Source organism: Rhodamnia argentea, chromosome 2 (assembly GCF_020921035.1).
Source record: "Rhodamnia argentea isolate NSW1041297 chromosome 2, ASM2092103v1, whole genome shotgun sequence".
Classification (NCBI taxonomy): Eukaryota; Viridiplantae; Streptophyta; class Magnoliopsida; order Myrtales; family Myrtaceae; genus Rhodamnia; species Rhodamnia argentea.
This window is the reverse complement of record NC_063151.1, coordinates 28839847-28861211: the sequence shown is the minus strand read 5'-3', so window position 1 is coordinate 28861211 and position 21365 is coordinate 28839847. Positions and strand designations below refer to the sequence as shown.

The 21365-nt window shown below is 39.6% G+C and overlaps 3 protein-coding genes across 3 annotated transcripts; 2 read left to right on the top strand and 1 right to left on the bottom strand.

Annotated features, from left to right (window-relative positions):
- Positions 1–1420: 1420 nt before the first annotated feature.
- LOC115735594 (pentatricopeptide repeat-containing protein At4g04790, mitochondrial-like) lies at positions 1421–14167 on the top strand. Its single transcript, XM_030666916.2, has 16 exons — positions 1421–1851; positions 2380–2442; positions 2861–3481; positions 4311–4487; positions 4930–4994; positions 7591–7698; positions 7846–7959; positions 8676–8771; positions 8869–8967; positions 9968–10087; positions 11733–11837; positions 12470–12634; positions 12706–12833; positions 12914–12992; positions 13372–13586; positions 13748–14167. Exons 1-16 carry the CDS (start codon positions 1563–1565, stop codon positions 13950–13952), a joined length of 2649 nt encoding a protein of 882 aa, XP_030522776.1. The 5' UTR covers positions 1421–1562; the 3' UTR covers positions 13953–14167.
- Positions 14168–15568: 1401 nt separating this feature from the next.
- LOC115735504 lies at positions 15569–16348 on the bottom strand. Its single transcript, XM_030666776.2, has one exon. It carries the CDS (start codon positions 16272–16274, stop codon positions 15657–15659), a length of 618 nt encoding a protein of 205 aa, XP_030522636.1. The 5' UTR covers positions 16275–16348; the 3' UTR covers positions 15569–15656.
- Positions 16349–17250: 902 nt separating this feature from the next.
- LOC115737860 (polycomb group protein FIE1) lies at positions 17251–21106 on the top strand. The gene is made up of 13 exons (XM_030670235.2): positions 17251–17640; positions 17835–17900; positions 18020–18142; positions 18371–18451; positions 18632–18724; positions 18838–18913; positions 19324–19403; positions 19484–19555; positions 19967–20026; positions 20114–20210; positions 20409–20472; positions 20567–20626; positions 20712–21106. Exons 1-13 carry the CDS (start codon positions 17464–17466, stop codon positions 20779–20781), a joined length of 1119 nt encoding a protein of 372 aa, XP_030526095.1. The 5' UTR covers positions 17251–17463; the 3' UTR covers positions 20782–21106.
- The last annotated feature ends 259 nt before the right edge of the window (positions 21107–21365 follow it).

Below are 21365 nucleotides of genomic sequence, written 5' to 3'. Positions count from 1 at the left end.
GCTGTTTCGACGTATAATCAGCTCGAAATAGCGAATCGAGCGTCGCTGTTGGGTAATAATTCCTCGGGGAAAGCTGCTTTTTGTTCCTGTCCGAAAGGTATTTCTTTGTTTTTGAAAGGTCGGAGGCCCAAGGGGCGGTAATGACATCTGGGGTCGAAACCCTCAGTACTTGGTCGCCATACAGCATGCTTCCAACTGCTGCCGGGCAAGCCCGACGAATGCCAGATTGCGCACGCGGACAAGTTTTGTTTTCTTCTGTAGTAGCTCGGAGATTTGAGTTCATTATTGTACTTGACGTGGATTTTCAGATAAGGTTTCTCTGGAGTGGAGTCTGGATCCGAGGCATGTGGAGACCAATCACTTCTCTGCATTTAACTCTTTCTCTCTTCTATAGACATTGCCAGCATCGTCATCGTCATCGAACGCATGGATCGATCAGCTTTGTATGGCGTTTGTGGACGACATTCATGTTATGTATGCAGACAGACGTTGATTTCAACTTTAGTATCGGTTGCGGATTTTGTGTAGCAATTGCTGGAAGGATTTCTTGAATAAGTGAAGTGAGAGAGAATTTAGGGCTTCTAACTTGCAAAACAAAAGATAGAACTGGAGGATGAGGTTCCTGAAGAAGATCTCAAGGGAAAAACAACGAATCTATCACGGAATTTGGACATGTTTTCTTCATGTGAAAGTTCTGATTAGGTCATTTGGTATGTGAAATATCAATTCCATGGCATATCGTGATCCAAAAATTTTGATTTGGAAGTTTCACAAAACATATTTGTTTCGAGGTTTGTAAATTTCATCCACCAAATAAGATGATATAGCAAGGGAAAACTAAAATTCCAAACTTAGAAAATAAGTTAATATATTAATGGAAAACTAAATTTTACCTTGCTAAATAAGCATAAGTCTATTTTTTTTTTCATGATAGGGTGAATTGGACATAGTCCCACTAAATTCTTGAGATCTATGAATTCTTACTAACTCAAGACCTAATTAAGTCACGGTTTTCACCCGAGAAGGTGCACCAAAAGAAATTAGTAACATTCCGCAAAAAAAAAAGTGTTGGACTCGCGACGTCGAGTCCCACACCTGACCCGTCCGATGTCCCTTACCTAGAGCCAACTCTTTAGGGTCAATTCTTTTTCTTTTTTTTTCCAATTTTTTATTGGTCCTCAGGTTTTTTATGAATCTTCTTGCAGATCTTTTGCTTCAAGGTCTATCTAGGGTAGAGAAGCTTTGAAGTTGAGTGCGGACCATTTCCTTCCAAATCGGGCTGGACTTGACCCGGCCCACCAAGGAGGTTTGGGCTCTTCAGGCCCACGAGTCGAAATGGAACACCCCCAATTGGGAAAGGAGCGAAGTGATCCACCTGAAACGGCGTCATTTCAGCCTCAGCATTCTTCGTTCCTGATACGGCTTCATTGTAGCTTGCACAGTAGAAAACGGAGGACGAGAAGCGCAGCAAAGCGAAATGTGCACAACGTAAAACCTCTCAAAACCCTCTTGACGGTCTGGAATTGTCGAAGCCGAAGACGGAGGAGGAGCTTGCAGCTCAAATGTCCTCTTCCTCCTCCCTCAAATTGAGCGCGCTATTTCGATCAGCTGTGAAATCTGCCAACAAAGTCGCCGCCTCTGCCAAGGACGCGTCTCTCAAGGACGTCCTCTCTTCAATCGACGACTCTTTGTCTTCGTCGTCTCCATCCACGTCCTCCACCATCACCGACACTCTCCGAAGGCTCTCGGAAAGCCCTGCCGCGCGGCATTCGCTCTCCGACAGGTTCACTCCGAAGCTAACGCGGAGCAAGTCCGTCTCCAGAACGGAGGTGGACGCAGCCGAACCATTTGGTAAGTTGGTTGTTTTGGTTGCTCGGAAGCGTACGACGTCGTGGAGATGGAGTATAGCTTGCGCTTAGGTTTCCTCGGAATGATCTAAGGGTGGTTGTTTGCGTCTGGAGGCTGGGATTATATCAGGCATTATGCGAATAGGAGAATAAGCTAGCGCGAGATATCTGAATAGTCTGTTACAAAGACTGGATTGTCGTGATCTAACTGAAAGTTGAGCTCTTTTATAATGATGCAAATTAAAGCCTCTTACTTTTTTTATTTTTATTTTTTTTGCGGTAAGTAGAAGAGTTGGTTGAATAAAAAAGGCAAAGGAGGTTCATGGCCAAGGGCACCCCTTAACTTAAAGGTTGTGTTGCTTGACGCTGGAAGGTTTTATAGTTCAGTGTCTGATTAGCGTGCTTTAGTTACTCTTGATTTTTTACCAGTGACAGAGGATAGCTGAACCTGTAGTCCCTTTTAGTTGCTTTTTTTTTTTTGGGGGGGTTTGTTCACCTTTTGGGTTGATTGTTACGTGATGGTATTCCTCAGATGCTTTGCCGGGGAAGCAGCTGTCAAACGAGATGTCGAACGAGATAAAACATGTCCTCCGCAGTATGTGTTCATTGATTTCGCTATGATTAATTATTATTTTGGATCTAGTTCGGCTTGCATTTGTAGTTTCTATCTGTAGTAGATAAATAAAAATTCAGAATTTTGAGATTGGTCGTGGTGCCAAGAAGACGTTCTTTTATGCTTATCAATTAGGCTTTCAGAAGTGTTACTTGCTTAATACTCCGTAATTCATTTAAACTGTTGCTTCATTTTTATAATGATGACATCTGCTTTTGCCTTTTTATTTAAGAAAAGCACTAACTTCTTCTGCATATCACTATCTGGACTGTACCAGGATATCGTATGAATAGTTCTCTTTTATCTTTCTTGATAAAGCTGATTACTGCCACTGTTATTATTGAAAACAATCTAGTTAGATAAATTTATGCGGCTCGTACGTTTGCATTATCTTTCTTAGGTGATTCTTCCATTGATTCACCTGATTCAGAAGATTGTAACCTGAAGTCTCTAGAGGTAGTATTGAGTAAACCATTGTTTGCGGATATGTCTCGGACAAAAGCGTTATTTCACAAGGAAGCTTTACGTGAAAGAAAGCAAAGATGGATCTTCAAAAATACTCTGGTGCGGCGATATGACCGTTTGGTCAAGATGTGTGCACAGGTGCTAGGAACCGAAGCTACGTTGCAGGTATTTGGTAAATTGGGACATGAAACCGGAGTAAAAGAATACAATTCACTGATAGCTATTTGCATAGAGAAGGCTAGGGGAAGTGATGAGGAGGAGGTTGCCTTGCAAGAGATTCATAAGGCTTTTAGGCTATTCAAATCAATGAGGGAGCAAGGGTTCCCAATAGAGGAGGATACTTATGGTCCATTTCTGATGTACTTGATTGACATGGAGATGGTAGAAGAGTTCCATTTCTTTGGTAGACTCATCAAAGATGATAATCCCAGCTCTATATCAAGGGTTGGTTATTATGAGATGCTGCTTTATGTTAGAACTGATCAAGAAGAAAAGATCCGAGAACTCTTTAACCATGTAACAGGTCATGATGGAGAAGACAAATATGACTTAGCAGGTAAGCCTTTTGGCTCTTTTGTTAATACATTTGCTAGATTTCTTGATTAGGCTTGTTGCATTGGGTTGTGTCATTATAGCAATATAGTAAGTTTTTTATTGCTCAATAATGGATGGCTTGGTCAATGTCATGTTCCTTTTGCAACCAAACCTTACAGTTTTGTAATGTGACAAGAATGATATAGAACTGTAAATTCTTGTGGCATAACACGTGGTGAAAGAGAAATTAAGAGATGCAAACTTAGGAACAGCGATTTTCTCTTTCTTGGTCCATTAGGTTAATTAAATTTGCATTTGTTGTAAGTGGGATGATGAGTAATCTGGTCCATTCAAGGATGATGCCTCATATATTAGCGCAGAGTTACTTTAGAAGTAATATGTTCTTATTTTCTCTTGGTCATAACTTATTCATCAATTATCATTGCTCAACCCTGATCCATAAGATCTTCTGAACAAATTTGCTAACCCTGCTGTGAGGCATATATGTAAGGCTATGAAAATATATTACTCATGAAAGGAGTCTTGCCTAACACAAAATCATAACTTTCTGCAAAGGAAAATTGGAAATGTGTCTCAGTGATTTAAAGACAAAGAAAGATATGTTTAATATTGCCCCACTGACATAATAGTGAGGTTCCATCGCAAGAGATATTTGCCTTTAATATTGAACATCTTTTTTGTAGATGCTGTCTTCCCAACAATTATCTATATTACCGCTGCTTGCTAATTTTATTGCTTCTAATATCAATAGGTTCAGGCTGTACATGTTCACTTCCTTTGATTTGGTGATCTTGATTCGTCACCAGCTTTTTTCTTATTTCTTGTTACAGGAAACTACTTGTTAGCTTTATGTGGAAGTGATCGAGAGGAGCTCTTGCATTTTTTAGAAGTCTTAGACATCCGGAATATATCATCTTTGGAGTGTCTAACAAGCATCTTTACCTCTTTGGGAAAGTTAAAGAAGGATTTCCTTGCAGAACAATTCCTTCTGGCGCTTAAAGACCATCGTAAGTTTGTGCTCTCGTACTTTGTGTACGATAAGCCTTTATTTACAAATTTACCTTATTTTTAGGTACCTAATTAGGTGTGGTTAATGGAGCTTATTATATATTGCTGGATTAATAAACTATTTCAGTTCTGTCCACTTTTACATTGTCCTTTCCTAACATCTTTGGACAAGCAGTTTCAGAGACTCTGGTGTCGAATAGAAACAATAAAAGTTAATTCAATGGTTTTAAGTCGGTCACTATTCCAGGTCATTCAAAGATATGGCTGGAATCAGTAGATGATCCTTCAATATTATATTACAGTTTGGTATTGCAAACTTTTGTTCAGAGCAACTCTTGGGTTCTGTGGGCAATAGTGAACGACTAATATTTTCTTAAACAGTATATTTCTTTGCAAGTGAGAACTATTTCTAGAATTGATGGTTTGAACAATATGCTGCAGATGATAGAGCGGAGCATGTGACAAAGTTCATTTTTGATTATGTTGCTTATATGCCAAATTTATCGGTGAGGATTCTCATGAATGTTACTGGTAATTCCTTGGGTCCATTATTCTTAGAAGCACCTCTGTCTCCTAGCTATCTTTTTGCTCGCACAGACTTCGTTTGGTATTCCAAGTGTGCCAGCACTGTTTTATTTGTTTAATTTAGTAATTAATTTTTTGGGTTCCATTCTCTCCCTCCTTCCCCCCAAACCCACAACCCCCATATGCTTGGCCCCCCGCCCAATAGCTGGGCGACTCATTTAAATAGGGGATATGTGCTCTAGAAAAAATTTCTTTGAATTTATTTAAATGGCACGCTCATGGAGGCACCCACTTTTGGTAAATTTCTCAATATGCCGTGATGATCCGTATGACTTACCGTTATATGCTTTTTGATATGAATGTTACTGCTACAGATATTAGACAAAAGATGGATGTTGTAGAGACAATTACATAATCATTCTCTCTAAAGATTTGAATTAGAAAGGAACAGACATTTGAAACCAGATGGAAATGGTTCTCAATTTGCAAGTTAAAATCAACGAAGACTGATGAACATCCCCATAGTAGTTCAATGTTATACTCGTTAAGATCGAGAGCTCCGAATTTATGGGTTCACAAGTTAAGATTTTAGGTTTGGGGCTGCTCGACTTTGCCAATATGTATAAATTCTTAATATCCATCCCTTTTGATGGTATATCCTATGTTACAAGGACTCGCAGTTTTGCAATTTTTTTCCATGTCGAACACTTGTCGGACTCGGACATGTGTCCAACACGCTGGGACACCGCCGGACTCTTCTCGGACACACGTTGAACACGTGTCCGAGTCCGGACTCGAGGTCAACTACACGGACACACGTGTCCGACGTTAAAATATCTCGTGTCCGACGTTAAAATAGACAAAATGCCCAAGTTTGACCTAATTTCTAACTCATCCCTCACGGTCGCCCGACTCACCTCTCCCCCTCCCTCTCGCGATTGTCGGGTGTCGACCGGCCTCTGCCTCTCGCGCCTCGCCGCCGTCGCCGACTCCCATCGCCGGCCTCTGCTCACGCCCGCCTCTCCCTCTCCCTCTCCCTCTCGCGACTATCGACTAGCTTCCGCTCGTGCCTCGGCTCGCCGCCTCAATCGCTAGCCTCTATTCACGCCTCTACTCTCGCTGCGCCACCTCAAGGTATCACTCCTTTGCTCGCGCCTCTGTTCCAAACGGGGGTTTTGGATCTTCTCAATTTCACCCGCCTTTCATCTTGGCTTGCGAATTGCGTACGCCCATCTCTCTCCCCCACTTAATTTTACTGTTCTATGATTTTTTTATTCCACCGTTTCTTGAATTGCTTTTTATAACATACTCGGTTCTTGTGCCGCATGTGGCAATTTTACCGAGATTTGATTCCGCTTGATTTTGTCGTTGCGCAAGGTATTGTTTTGCTTTGCCTACACATGATATATTCTGTGAGACCTTTCTAAGGAGGAGATTAATAATAGTTTCGGCATCATGATGTATTATTGTTGAAATTATAAAAAAGATAATTTATCATGTATATATAAATATATATAATATAAAACGTGTCCCAGCATGTTGGAATTTTCTATTTTTTGAGAATTCACGTGTCGGCATGCCGTGTCCCGTGTCCGTGTAACATAGGGTATATCATCTATGGTCATGCTTTGGTTGAGTTGAGTATAAATATTTGCATAATATTTATCATGGGGTATGTTGCCAAATAACTTTTTATGGGTTTTAGGTCCGTACCACCTCTTTATGCTAAAACTTATGAGAATTTACATGCATGTGCTTGTGCATGCATGCCTATGAGTGCATGCCTGTTCTGAGTTTTTGGGAAATGTTTGATTCGATTTATATCTGCCAAACATTTCCACAATATTTCATCTTTGAGTAATTTTTTTTTTTTTTTCACTTTTATGTTCGAGTGTTTCTTTATTTTAGTGACCATTGTAAACTTTGAGCTGGACTATGAGGGGCAAGTTTTAAAATATTTGTCCACAGAAAGTCTGGCTAGGATATTCAGTTGTTTCTGCCAGCACCTTTCCCCCCATTTTTCTTGGTCAGTACATGGGTGGTGAGTTCCTAACGATCTTCATCTCGACCACAGGTCTCCTTTGCAATATTCAGGTGTACAGTGCATACCAGGAAGATATTCTCGTGATGCTTTACTGTTTTACTGGCCACATGAGCAGATCCATAGTTTAATCAGGACCCTGTGTGAATTGTTATGCTGGTACAGCAAATAAATTATTGAAATGAAAAATCAAAAAGATTATAATAGCTCTGATCAGGTATTCTAATGATGCCACTACGGGAGGAGTATAGGCAAACATGAATAGATTTCTTTTGTGTATTGGCTTCTAAATCTAGTGATTAAGAGGAACTTATCTTTTTCCCACAATCTTATTGTAACCACTTCGATACTATCGTGTTCTAGCATATAGGTTTTACGTACATGAATTCGTCTTTTGCAGTCTGAAAAATTAGTTTAGTTTATTCAGTGCATTTAGCTTAAAGCCCTTCCTGGTGAGTTACTTGTGCATATGATGACAGTGTTTATTTGGTTATTATAATATACTTTTCAACTAATTTCTTTATACTTCTTTTAAGGTTGAGGATGTCATTACTAAGTTCCATAGTCTTCATGAGAAGCTGAAGGTGAAACCTTCTTCAACTTCATATCAAGGTCTCATAGATTATTGTTGTGCTTCACTCAAGGTACGTACAATTGATTGTTACATATAATTGGACTTGAAGGACATTGAAATAGATACATAAAGTGTGCCTTAATTATAATACCTAATTTCATGATGATATTGTTATTGACCGCTAATCTGTTTGTCAGCTCATGTTATTTGGCTGCAGGTGCACGCAGCTCTGGATATAGTGGAAGAAATGTGTGCTGCTGGTTTTACCTTGTCCATAGGGGTAGTACATTCCATTCTACGAGCTAGCGACGAGAATCATGACTTCAATTTGGTACATTTGATTTATTATGTCTCTTCTGCATGTCATGTTTTGTAGTTTTCTTCCTACATCAACTCGTTAAAATTTTGACATGTGGCATTTAGAATTGATGACTGTAATATGGGCCTACTTATCTTAAGTCAACCACCCCAACACCCCCCACCACCCCCCCCCACACAGCAACAACCCCCTACCCTCATTCCCTTTCCGTTTGGCTGGGAGAAACTTTTGGCCCATCCTTCTGTCTGAAAGGTTAAACCTTTCTGGATAAAATGGGGCTAACCAACTGCTGTTTCAACAGAAACCAGCCCATAGAATGAGGCCCACTTTTTATGTTTTATGTGTTTGTCATTCTATGGGCTGGTTTCTGTTGAAACAGCAGTTGGTTAGCCTAATTGTGTCTTCTTAATTCTTGATGACAGTAACTTTCAGTGGGTCTTTTCTTTTCCATTATATTTGTCCAGTTGCACTAAGCTCTTGTGCTCTTTGATTGATGAATTCTCCTCTGTAAGTTGTTTATCTTAGAATCCATTTTGTATACGTAGCCTCTCTAATAGTTCTGTATACCTTTTTTTTTTTTTTGGTCAAAAGTTCTGTATACTTGAAAAGTCTTTAAATGAGGTGAATTAAATCTCAATATAATGCATGTTTGGCTTTAGGAATTATTACCGCTGCATTTGGTCTGTGTTTTTGATTTCTGCCCTTTCTTTATCTTATTCAACCTTAAGGTGCACCGAATCTACTCAATGATGCATTGCCACAATCTCAGTCCAAATACTGATACCTTCAGAAGTATGATAAATTTGTCTGTGAGAATGAGAGATGTAAGTTCCTCGTGTTTACTTCACCGCCACACTACTTGATGAATGTCGTTTACTGTTTGTATCTTCTGTCAGTTCACTTTCGAATTGCTTCATGCAGTTTGATTCTGCTTATAACATGCTTGAGGATGCACAGAAAATGAATTTGGCACCTACAGCTAGTATGTATAATGCTATAATGGGAGGATACTATCGTGAGGTGAGTTCCTTGTAATCTTGAGCTGCTTTATTGATTCTTCACGAGCATTTAAAAATTTTCCAATCATGTCTAAAGCGAGTGAGAGCAAGTGTTAGCAAAGCTTAAAGGAAAACCCGAACCTAGATCGAGTTTGTGAGGAAGAGGAGGAATACTGGCTGCTGTTGGGCTGTGTCTTGACCTCTGTATATGAGCTCTGGCTGAATTATATACTATGGCCCAAAATAATATGTGGAAACCCATTAAGTTTATGGAAAAGAGAGGCCCATATTAACATTTTGCAGGGCCATTAAACAAAAAGAAGGGAGAAAGTTAAGATGTTAAAAGCTAGGCCAGCACAGTTTATACAGCGACTAAATTATAAGTGCAAAAGACACCCAAATAACAAAAATTCGTTATTTTTGCATAATATCGACCGTTTTTTTATATAGGTTTTTGCTAGTAATTTTTTTATCCTTTTCAGCCCACCGCCCATAACCTAAAGTGTGAGGCTAGGCAAGTTGGACTCGTAGATTTGTATTATCTGATACTGGCAGCCAAGTCTAGGTAACATAGCTGATAACCATTAGAGTTCATTGGTGAACGATGCCCAGTGGTTTTTGTGCCTATAACCAGTGAAATAGCCCTACTAATGTGAGAAATGGCTTACAGATTTAGAAAAATATGGCATTAAATGTTGATTAAAGTAATAACTGTTAAGTATGATTTGCGCAGCCTTCCCTTGTCAATGACGACTTTGTTTCTTTTCTCACCGTCTCATTTCTGTGAAAGAAACTAGTTACTCCTAGTTAATTTGTTGAGGGTATGATTTTTGGTTTTAGGTACTGTCAAATTCATAGGTATGGTTTGTAAGCTCCCTCTCTCTCTCTGTCTGAAAACACATGCACACACACTCACAGGGACAATGCATTTGCAAGAAATTTCTCTTCTTCCTTGTTGGAGCCATGATGGCATACGCCTTGAGGAATTTGAAAAAGTAAAGCTAAAATATGGATATTTGCAGAGAGACCCTCACAGTGCATTGATGGTTCTAAAGCAAATGGAAAAGGCACATGTGAGGCCAGATAGTCAGACTTATAGCTATCTGATATGTAATTGCAATACAGAAGAGGATATAAATAAGGTATTAATGTCCTTTCTCTGTGCTTGGCTCCTACTTGATAGATGTCGCAGTTTTTCTTTTAATACATGTAATTTTGCTCCTGGAAACTGTTGTACATTTTTCATTGGTGAAAGCCATGCTTATTCCTACATTTTAATAAGCCTTATGTACGTTTAATAATTACGTCTTCCAGGTTTCAAATGAAATTTTTGTGAAATCTTTCATTGGTGAAAGCCATGCTTGTTCTCAACTCCTCATGAACTTTAAATGCATGGAAGGCCTTTCACTTGCAAGGAACCTGATACTGTTCTAATGGGTGGAGTTATGCATAATTTTCTTAGTTTTTCTTGTAAAATTTTGTGGATAAGATCTTAGTCGTTACTTTAAGCCTTTCAGTACATAAGGTGAAAGCACACGGTACCACATGCACACGCATGTTCATGCTGCATATGTACCGGAATAAATGTAACAGTGGATAAGAAAAGCAACGATGGGGTTAAGCGTGGTAGACAATATTCTGAACATTCTCCACTTCAACCTATTATTTTTATATCTGCTGAGTAACCCCTTTAATAAGGCCCCATTTTATGTGAGTAAAATGGTTTTCAATCACCTCTTGTCTAGAATGAAGTACCTGATTGTTACGAGAAGCAAAGACTAACCATGCTTCTTGTAAAACGAGTGATGAAGAGAACGTTTGGGATGATTAACTCTAATTTAAATTTGATCTCAAAAGAAGAGAGCGTTATACGACAAAACTCATATACATGTATGTGAATGTGTGCTTTATAATAGTAGGTATGTCTATATGCACAAACCGATGTGCATTTTTGTTGTTTTATGGTGAAGTTTTCTGTGAAACTAATGGCACAAAATAACTTTTCCCTCTTGGCATTCTTTTCGACAAGATCGTGTTGCTTGGATGACAAGCTAACTAGGAAGACTTTTAGGTTTCAGGCACAATGAGGTGACTTTGTATCCGTACCTCTGGTGGGTAGTCAACAGATTTTTCGCAATTCATGCTTGTTGTTTTCTATGATACATAGCAAAAGGTAGGTGCGGGTGAAAAATTTGTCCGTACATTAAAGTTTTGTCTATGTACAGGAGATGCCACTTAAGCTACTTAATTTAGTAAGCAATGCTTGAGACAAATGGAATTGTATACTTTGTTGATAACATCCGTCTTGATGTTTCCCTATAACTCATTTTCCACCGTAGACAAGTTCGTGCTTTTCCACCGTAGACGAGTTCGTGCTTTGGAGCATATCGTGTCAGTTATCTTGTACTGTTTTTTTTTTAAATTAATCTTGTCATGAGTACACAACGTGTCCCATTTCTCATGATTTTAGGTCAAGAATTACATTTTTTCTGATGTTGTACAAGAACCCACAATGCAAGGTCTTTCATTGAATTTGGCCCTTCTTTTTTTTTTTTTTGTTCAGGTAATACATGGGTTGGAAGTACTGGAGTATATTATTTTCTCCGATGCATGGACCAATTGATGGATAAAGAGAGGGGAACTGAATAGTGGAAGCACCTTTTTCCCTCAAGTCATTTAGAAAGCTCTGATCCATGTGGCTTCATTATGTTACATGTTAAAAGATGCTTTTCCGCAGAAGCTGTATGTTGATGCTTCTTACATGAAATTTTTCTCATCTGCTTGCAGTACTATATGGAATTCAAGCGCAGTGGGTTACCAGTAACAAAGTATATTTGCATGGCCCTTATTAGTGCATATGCAGCTTGCGGGCAGTTTGAGAAGGCAAAAAAGGTAATTTTGTGCGGAGTAAAATTCTTCTGCAAGACTCCCACTACTCCTAGATTCGGTAGTCCTATGCACACCTGAACTGGAAAACACTGAAAGAGAAATCGTTATGATATACCAGCATTCTGTATCTTTAGACGTTCCAATTTAACATTTAATGCAAATAAGGTAATAAGTGCTAATTTTGCTATTGATAAAGTTAAAAATGGTGGCAAATAATTGGTCGTTATATAATAAATGCATTGTACACAGTCCATTGATATCCTGTATGTCTCACCTGCTAACTGAAGATAGGGGTGTGTATATCCTTGGCATATTGTTTTACCTTCGTTTTGTGGGGGTATACTTTTCATTGATATCTTGTTTGTGGATTGGTGGTTTCTTCATCCTTGTTGTCTTGTTTGTAGCATTACGCCTTAGAAGATGCTAAGCTAATCTGTGTGGGAACTCTTAGTGGAAAACAAAAGAAAAAACTAATTTGTTAATCCTCTCTCCCTACTTTTTTTTAGAATTTTAGGTGTCGCAATAATTTCAAATCTAAATTTTGATCAATACATGTTTCCTTTCTGGGACTGTCGGCAAAAGTTGCATAGTTCTTTATATTAGGTTTATATGAAAGATTTATGTTATTGTGACAGGTACTTAAAGAGGAGGGAGTACTCGTGACAGGATCAAATGAACTGAGGAGCATACTTGTCTCATCTCTTGCGTCAAATGGGCAAATCTGTGATGCTCTTGAAATGTATGAGAAATTCAAGCAGGATGGCTACAGTTTGGAGCCTAAAGCTGTTATCAGTCTGATTGTAAGTCTCACAAGGCAGTTCTAGGTAGTTGTGCTAGGAAAAGGTGATTACATTGTTTCATGATCTCGCAGGAGCACCTTCAATCAGATGGACAGCTGAGTAGATTGCTAAAGTTGGTCGAGGAGTTAACTGATCGACAGTTCTGGTTTGATGGATGTTACAGAGTTCTCCTGTATTCTGTCCGATTCAATCATTTAAGGTCCATATTTGACATCTTTTGGTTCTCGGGTGTGTCATTGATGCACACATTTGCTTAAACCATTTTTTTATCTGGTTCAGTGCTGCTGTTGATTTGCTAAAGCAACTCAAAGATTTTATTAGCAATGATGAAGTGGCCATGGAAGCAGTTTTTGATGAGGTTCAAACCTATTCTATTTTATTATGCTGAAATCTCTTAGTAGTTTCATTCTGGAAGTTGGCTTCTGAGATTGGAAATGCAAAAGATAATCAAGAATCGTAGCTCATATATGTCAGAAGCTCAGGGTTATTTATGCTTGGGGTACTTTTTGAGCATCATTCTTTTGGAGTCAACTGGATAAGTGGTTTTGTTCTTCCTGTCCCTCCATCTCCCAGCGTCTCTCTCTCTCCGTAGAGTCATTTTGAGTAACATACAGAAATGGCCTTCTTTGTCATCCGTAGCAATTGCCTGCTAGCTTGAAAGGATGCAAATTTGAGTGATGCATACAAGGGTGCTGGAACAATCATTGCCTCTCTATCTTCTTCCTGCACTCATGCAGGTGTTCTTTGGCGTTGCGGAAGAGACAACCCGTCTGCAGATGGGCTTGGACTTGCTTCAAGTAATCAAGAATGATCTTGGCCTTGCCCCTTCGCGAAAGGTTCTTGATGTTCTTCTCAGTGCTTGTGTCAGTGCGAAAGACCTGGATAAGTCTCTCTTGATTTGGAAAGAATATCAAGCAGCTGACCTCCCTTATAATATTCTGAGTTTCTTGAGGTGGTATTTTCAATTGCTCTATCAAGCTCCCATTAATCCATCTCATTCAAGTGAATCAGATTTAAATTGTTTAATCCTGGGCTATCATACTAGTTACCGCCTGTATCGGGCGACTTTTTCAAGCTTGACGTGGACATCTGTACTTTTATGAACATTCGTAGGATGTATCAAGCCCTTCTGGCTTCAGGAGACCTCAAGTCTGCAGGGATTATGCTGCGCAAGATGCCCAAGGACGATCCCCATGTGCGCCTCATCATCCGAGAATCCCACGGTGCATATGCCAAGATGGCATCCGTGAAAAAGAGAGAGAAAAACCGAACAACAAAGGTAGCAAAGCACATAAAAAGTCGGAAGGGGAAAAAGTAAGTACGAGGACTAACCGCATTACTGTTCAAGTACTTTGTAGTTCCTAGGTCAATAGCCTGTTGTAGTACATGCATGCCTTGATGTGATTGTAGGGTAGCATTGTCGGACGCTTTCGTGACAATTGTCATGGGATTCCCTTCTTCGTCTTTGAGCTTTTTTTCATTTGTTCAATATCGCTTTGAATTTTTTCTTCACAAACTATGTCTTTGAATTTTGATGATTGATTTCGTTCTGGTCCATTCATAAAATAAAAAATAAAAATAAAGAGGGTGAAGGGATTGCAACTTAACTAATGGTGTGAAGATGGTTATTGATATATCTAAGTATTTACCTAATATATATACATACACACACACATCTACCTTTTCAGCTCTATACATTTTAATATGTCTTAGAATTTACTAAGTTATGTGATACTTGTAAATGCGATTGTCGTACGAAAGGAAAGCAGAATATTTCGTGCAAGAGTTACTTGTCAGCGGTTTAAAAATAAGGACCAATAGTTCTGATGTTTATGCAAATTTTCGAACATATACCTTTGTTAATCTACTCTCTGATTTACCAAAATGAAACAGTAAAAAGAACATTTACTAACAAATTAAAAAAATTATGTTTGATTTTTATTACGGATAATGTCACTAGCGGCCTTTTGTATTCTGGGCTATAATTCAGAATGGCCAATGTCCATTTCACAAAAAAAAAAAAAATCCCACTGGTAGTCGTTTAACTATATTTGACTGTCCGAGTGTTGAGTGTGTTTCTTTCTTTGGTCGAAACCGAATGCTGCGGTGGCCAATCGGAGCGCTTTGATTTGCGCTTGCAGTGCTGATTTGGCAAACGTGATGATATAATATAAAATCTTTTTAGAAAAATTGAAGAGAGATAATCGATTGAAACACGAAATGAACGATTTTGACAAACAAATAATATATTGGAAAATTTTTAAATAAGGGCTCGAAGTACTTTTATTTTTATAAGTAAGGGGCTGAAATAGATTTTGTTTCAAATAAGAGTAAAAGCTGCAGGATCGCTTGACACGGACACAAGTGAGGGCCGCTCGATATCGACACAGACGAGGGCGAACCTTGTCTTGCTTGAGCCCGTCCATGGCCGGGGAGGGGATATGAAAAGAAGGATAAAAAAGGAAAGGAAAGGAAAAGAAATGAGAAAGGGAAAGGCAAAATATTAAAAGATGAAAATACTCTTCAATTAGGTTTTTCTTTAAGACAATTTTAGCATTTCGGGTTTTTATTTGAGAAAGTGATGGCATTTTAGGTTCTTATTTGAAAATTTTCATGATATAGATGTAACCACTTTGAATTTCATGTAAAAATGGATGAATCATTAATTAGATATTTTCTTGCAGGTCTCTTTGAAAGTGATGGTCGAATCATGGTCACACTGGAATCATCGTCGCACGTATGCATTCTCGTGCAGACTTCTGCTCGTTTTGATCATGTAGAAAATATTTGGTGCAATAATTACATCTGAGTGGCCATTGAATTATGAACTTATGAGAAAGGAAAATCATTGCGTACTGGAAATTGAAAATGAATATGTCAAAACACGTATTAACAAACACGAACCTTAAATTCGCAATCTTTTGAAATATATGAATTGTCTGAAATTCGCAGTGCCGCCATGGATTCAGCTTCTGTCAAAAACTTTGGATGCGTATACTCGTCGTTGGATTCAAACGGACAGTCAAAAGGAATTGGCGACGAGGATGGCTTGCCGACACCGGGCCCTCGCCTGCTCCACCCTCTCCGCCAGCGTCTCCTCCTTCACCGCCGCCCTCACCATCGCCAGGTCCATCTCCATCAGCCTCAGCACCCTGAACAGCTCCGTCACCATCCTCTCCTCCACCTCCCCTCCCTCCCTCAGCACCTCCGCCTCCTCCCTCGCCCTCTCCGCCACCATCTCCCCCGCCTTCGCCAGCAGGTCCGCCGACCCGAACTCCCTCCCCATCAGCCCCTCCAGCTTCTCCAAGAAGTCCGCGATCACGTAGCCCTTCGGCTTCGACGTGTCGATCTCCTTCGTCCGCCTCCACCCGATCTCCATGTTCGGCGGCTCCGGCGGGGCCAGGGAAGGCCGGAACCGGCGGTCGCGGATGATTTCGGAGCGGCGTCGCCTCTCGATGGGGAACTTGTCCGGGGGGATGGTGGCTTCGGAGGTCGGGGAAGGGGAAGGGAAGTCCGGCGGGGCGGAGTCGGAAGTGCATTTGACGGTGAGGAGACGGAGGCTGCGGTTAGGGTGATGGAGTGGTCGGGGTGACGAGAGAAGGAGAGTGGAGTTGCAGAGGGAGTGGACCTGAGCGGCCATGTGAGAGAGCTTGGGAAGCTTGAGGGGAGAGAAGGAGATGGATAAGCTTTCGTTACTTCTCTCTCGCTCTCTCTCCTTTTCGGGATATTTCCAGTCAGTTAAATATTTGGCATTTTGTGCAATAAGTTATCGTATAAAAGTTATTGCAATATATTAATTATTTTACAATAATTTAAAAAAAAATATTTTCTTAATAGCTTACAAAAATCAATCAACTTAAAAATATTTTTATGGTCTGGAAAAATATTTAAAAATAAAATATTATCGATGACGACAACAATTTATATTGGTAAATAGAAATTATCGTTTTTAAAAAATATTTATTCATTTTTTGTCAAATAAATAAAGCATTAATGCATAAAGAAATTACTGTTGACATAGAAATTGTGCCCGCTTGATGTTATTAATATTTAATACTAATCAAGAATTACTTTTTCGTAAGAATTTGCTAAACGGTCAATAGTACTTTCCCATGTAAAAAAAAGCAAGTTGATGTGCATTATAAATTAAGTTATTCGAATAAGTTTTCAACTTTTTCTATTGTTCAAAAATAATTTTTCCCTTTATTAGTGGGTCAATAATTTTACAACGTATTTAGTTACTTTCCAAAGTGCAAAATAAATTTAGTCAGTGAGTTTTAATTAAGATTAATGTCTTTTTAACGTAGAAAAGTATATCGTATATCATCGAAAAGATACTATTCTAATTGATTTTTTTTTCCTTTTATTTGTTTTTGTTTTATAGTTTTGCTAGTATGGTCGTGCCGATAAGATTGCATCCATGACAATGGAGCTCGCAGTTAATTTGCATTGCCGAGTCAAATGTCGACCGCGCTAATTTTTTGGAGTGTAAACTCAGTTTGATTCATAGAGTATAATACAATTGGACAAAATTACATCGAAAAAAATAAAAACAATAATAAATTAGACAAAGTGAAAATTATAAATACCAATATATATATATTGGCCGGGTAAAGTCCAAATATAAGAAGAGTAGATGGTGTAATTTTTTGGGAGTTCTTCTTTCTTGCACACGACACTCGCCTTTCCCTTCTTCCGTCTTGTCCAAAATAATAAATTTCCCTCGTTCGCTGGTCGGGCGTTCACTGCATCGCGCCCTGCGCTGCGTCCCACCGGCTTACGCTTTCGCGAATCGAACTCGAGGGAAGGAATCGGCGGCGGATCAGACGATGGCGAAGACCGCGCTCGGGTGCGAACCGGTGGTCGGGTCTCTTTCCTCATCGAAGAAGAGGGAGTACAGGGTCACCAACAGACTCCAGGAGGGGAAGCGTCCCCTCTACGCCGTCGTTTTCAACTTCATAGACTCTCGCTACTTCAATGTCTTCGCCACCGTCGGCGGCAACCGGGTACGTCCCAAGCTTTCAGCTTGATGTGTTTTGTCTTTTCTCAGCAGCTTAACTAAACTGGGTTTTCCATAGCATTTTTAATTTTAACCTGGTCAATACAATCTGGGTTGGACAATCGTGTTTGGCATTTAGTTCATAATCACTGTGGAGCAAAAACAGCGTTTTACTTGTTCTGTTCTCTTTTTTCTTTCCAGGTTACTGTTTATCAGTGTCTTGAAGGGGGAGTGATTGCTGTGTTGCAGTCATACATTGATGAAGATGTAAGGCCAAATAACTTGTAGTAATTTCTCTGGTGGTTTACCCTTTGTGCATAATGTGCATTCCGTATGAGTAAGCTATCTAATGGAGTCTTGGGACTTCCACGTGCTATGTAGATCAGAAGGAAGAGTCGTTTTACACGGTCAGCTGGGCATGCAATATCGATAGAACCCCGTTTGTGGTGGCTGGAGGAATCAATGGTATCATCCGTATAATTGATGCTGGCAATGAGAAGATACACAGGGTACTTTTATTTCCTTATTTACGAACCAAATAAAGCTACGCAATCTCCACATGAACATGAATAAAGGCATTCTCTTGAAGATCTGTACATGGTTTCGCAGCCCTGCTGGGCTTGGAAATCTGTCAGACGACCACACTCGTTGCCAATGATTCATGAAAGATTGTGGTTTTATGGAGCTTGAGATACTCATTTGCTCTTCATTATCTTTCCTATGGCATTCCTGTGCAGAGTTTTGTAGGCCATGGGGATTCAATAAATGAAATCAGGACTCAACCGTTGAAACCATCCCTCATCGTATCTGCTAGCAAAGTAATGTCACAGATCTCTGTATTTTGCACATCTGGGATTCTTTTTCTTTTAGTCTAATTGGTTAGTGCCCTACGGGGAACATCTTTTCTTGCAAGATTAAGTCTTGACCTGCTAAGGATCCTGTTTAACCTGTACTTTATGCTAGTTATTGCTTATATAGCCTTGATCTGAATTGTTCAGGATGAATCCGTTAGGCTCTGGAACGTTCATACGGGAATTTGTATCCTGATATTTGCTGGAGCTGGGGGTCATCGCAATGAAGTTTTGAGCGTGGTAAGTCTCGACTGTGCAGATTCTTACGTTCTATTCTCCTGCAGGCCCCAAGAGTCAAAAGAGAACTGAAAATCGGTTCACTTATTCTTTTGCAACGTATCTTGGGTTTGTAGGACTTCCATCCTTCGGACATGTATCGTATTGCAAGTTGTGGTATGGACAACACAGTCAAAATCTGGTCAATGAAAGGTAAAGTTCATGCTGGCTATGTATAGTTTGCTCCTAGTTGGTGATGCTTAAAAACCCATGAGAATCTTTGGAAGGGCGATGCATCTTTTAGTGTTGGTATCTTTTGATTTAAGGAGAAATATGTTCCTACTGTTGTATTCTGATAGATCTGGCATTATTTGAGTCGTTGTACCACATAGAGATAGCAGCTCTTAAGCTTAACGGAAGTTATATTTGCCAGCTAGTGTAGTGCATTCTTCCAGTTTCATAGGAAGTTGTAGAGATTGCAGCTCAGGTTGGTTTACTTCTAATGTAGTTCATTTGTCCTGTTTCATAGGATTTTTTCGAGCTCGTGGAAATGCTTAATCACAATCTAGAGCACTCTGCCTGGACTTTTAAACCTACTTGATCATTTATTGACCTTGCTGCAGAGTTCTGGACATATGTGGAGAAGTCATTTACATGGACAGATCTTCCTTCGAAGTTTCCCACAAAATATGTGCAGTTTCCAGTGAGGAGCTTTTCTTGTAAATTTCGTTTGCAGCAAGACAATGTGTTATTCGACCTGACTTGTTTGTAATTATATTTCAGGTGTTCATAGCTCCAGTTCATTCAAATTATGTTGACTGCAACAGGTGGCTTGGTGATTTTGTTCTGTCAAAGGTGAAGTACTCGATTAAAGCTAACCAATATGAACCTTCGATCAAAGTCTCAAGGATCTTCCTTTCTCAATCTTTGGGATGTAAAGTCTGGGCATGCCTATCAATTAAAATGTACCTTTATAGTTTATGTTGCATTTTCTGTTGCAAAATCAATGAAATGAGATATGAGAGCTTGGGAGCATGCTCTTTTATTTCTCGATAAACTTTCACTTTGCGAGTGTGGACTTCATGGATCACACATGGTCAAAGCTTTTGAGCCTGGCTCTCTATACTAGAGTCATTTTCATGTTTTTCTCTTCACCCTCTCTCTTTGAACTCCTTTTGATTTGATTTTCTTTGATCAATTTTCACACTATTGTACGACTTCTAATCTATTGGACTGTGTGCTTATTTTTTCCCCTTGTGCCTCTAGAGTGTTGACAATGAGATAGTGCTTTGGGAACCCAAAATGAAGGAACAATCTCCAGGGGAGGTTAGATCGTGTGTGCTGAAATGGTTTTCCCCTCTAAATCAATAGAAAGCTTGATCATTGAGTTATCTCTTTATATGGTGGGCTCAGGGGTCAGTCGATATCCTTCAGAAATATCCAGTTCCAGAGTGTGACATTTGGTTCATCAAATTTTCCTGCGACTTCCATTATCACTCGATTGCTATAGGTACCTTAAGCCCATCACTCTTCAGCTTCAGCATATTTGAGTTCCATTTGCAATCTTACTGCTCCTTTAATTGGTCAATAATCTTTAGCATAAGTACATACAACTGATTTAGTCAGGCTTCACTTTCTATTTTCTAGTGTATTTAACTGTCGATTTTATACAACATGGGGGATCACTTTTGTCTTGATCGCATACCAGGAAATAGGGAAGGGAAGATCTTCGTGTGGGAGCTGCAGAGTAGCCCTCCTGTTCTAATTGCAAAGTGCGGACGGCTTCTCTTTCTTGTCATTTAACTATGTTCTAGGATTTATGATTGGCACTTATATCTTTACCCCCACTGCTCAATCATGTGTCAGGTTGTCTCATTCTCAATCGAAATCCCCAATCAGACAGACTGCGATGTCATTTGACGGGAGGTAACTCAGATCAATCATTACTAGGAAATGGCAGAAATTTCTCTTATGATTTTGACTTCTCAAGAGTTTTTTTTTTCTTTCACAGCACAATCCTGAGCTGCTGCGAGGATGGTACCATATGGCGCTGGGACGTGATTGCAGCATCACCATCCTAAGCCTCATATGGGACAATGGACCGGAAAACTCGTTTTTGTAATTATGAATCCCCCCATTACGCGGGCATGCCCTCGGCTATGTATCAGCTAAATGGGAGCTGCTTCAACCTCTTAGCTCGGTGGAGATTCAAATAGCATCGCGGCACAGATGCAAGTGGGCAACTGCTTCTGGGTAATGAAGAGAGCAACTAGGTGATTTGGTTGTGTATCAGTCTGAACGATTTATTAAGTAATTTTTGGTGTCAAATGAAGTGATTCACAGAATCACTTCACTTCGCAAACTGGGATTTTCACTCTAGAAACGTGCAGTTTAATCTACCATCACTTCGCAGAGGGGCCTCTGCCCAATTCACTTTTGCTAAGATGAGTATGAACAAGTCACAGTTCAAGAACACAAAAAGATGAACAAACTCGAGAGTCCATGATAAGACACGATTATGTGGGCTTGCATTTGTTAGGCCGGGCAGGTACGAATGTATCGGGCCAATTACAAAAAATGACAATTAACTCATCTTCCCCGGATGTAATCTTTCCCTCGTTGGTAGACTCTTAACAAATATAGCCAGTCTCGTTGTGAGTGATAA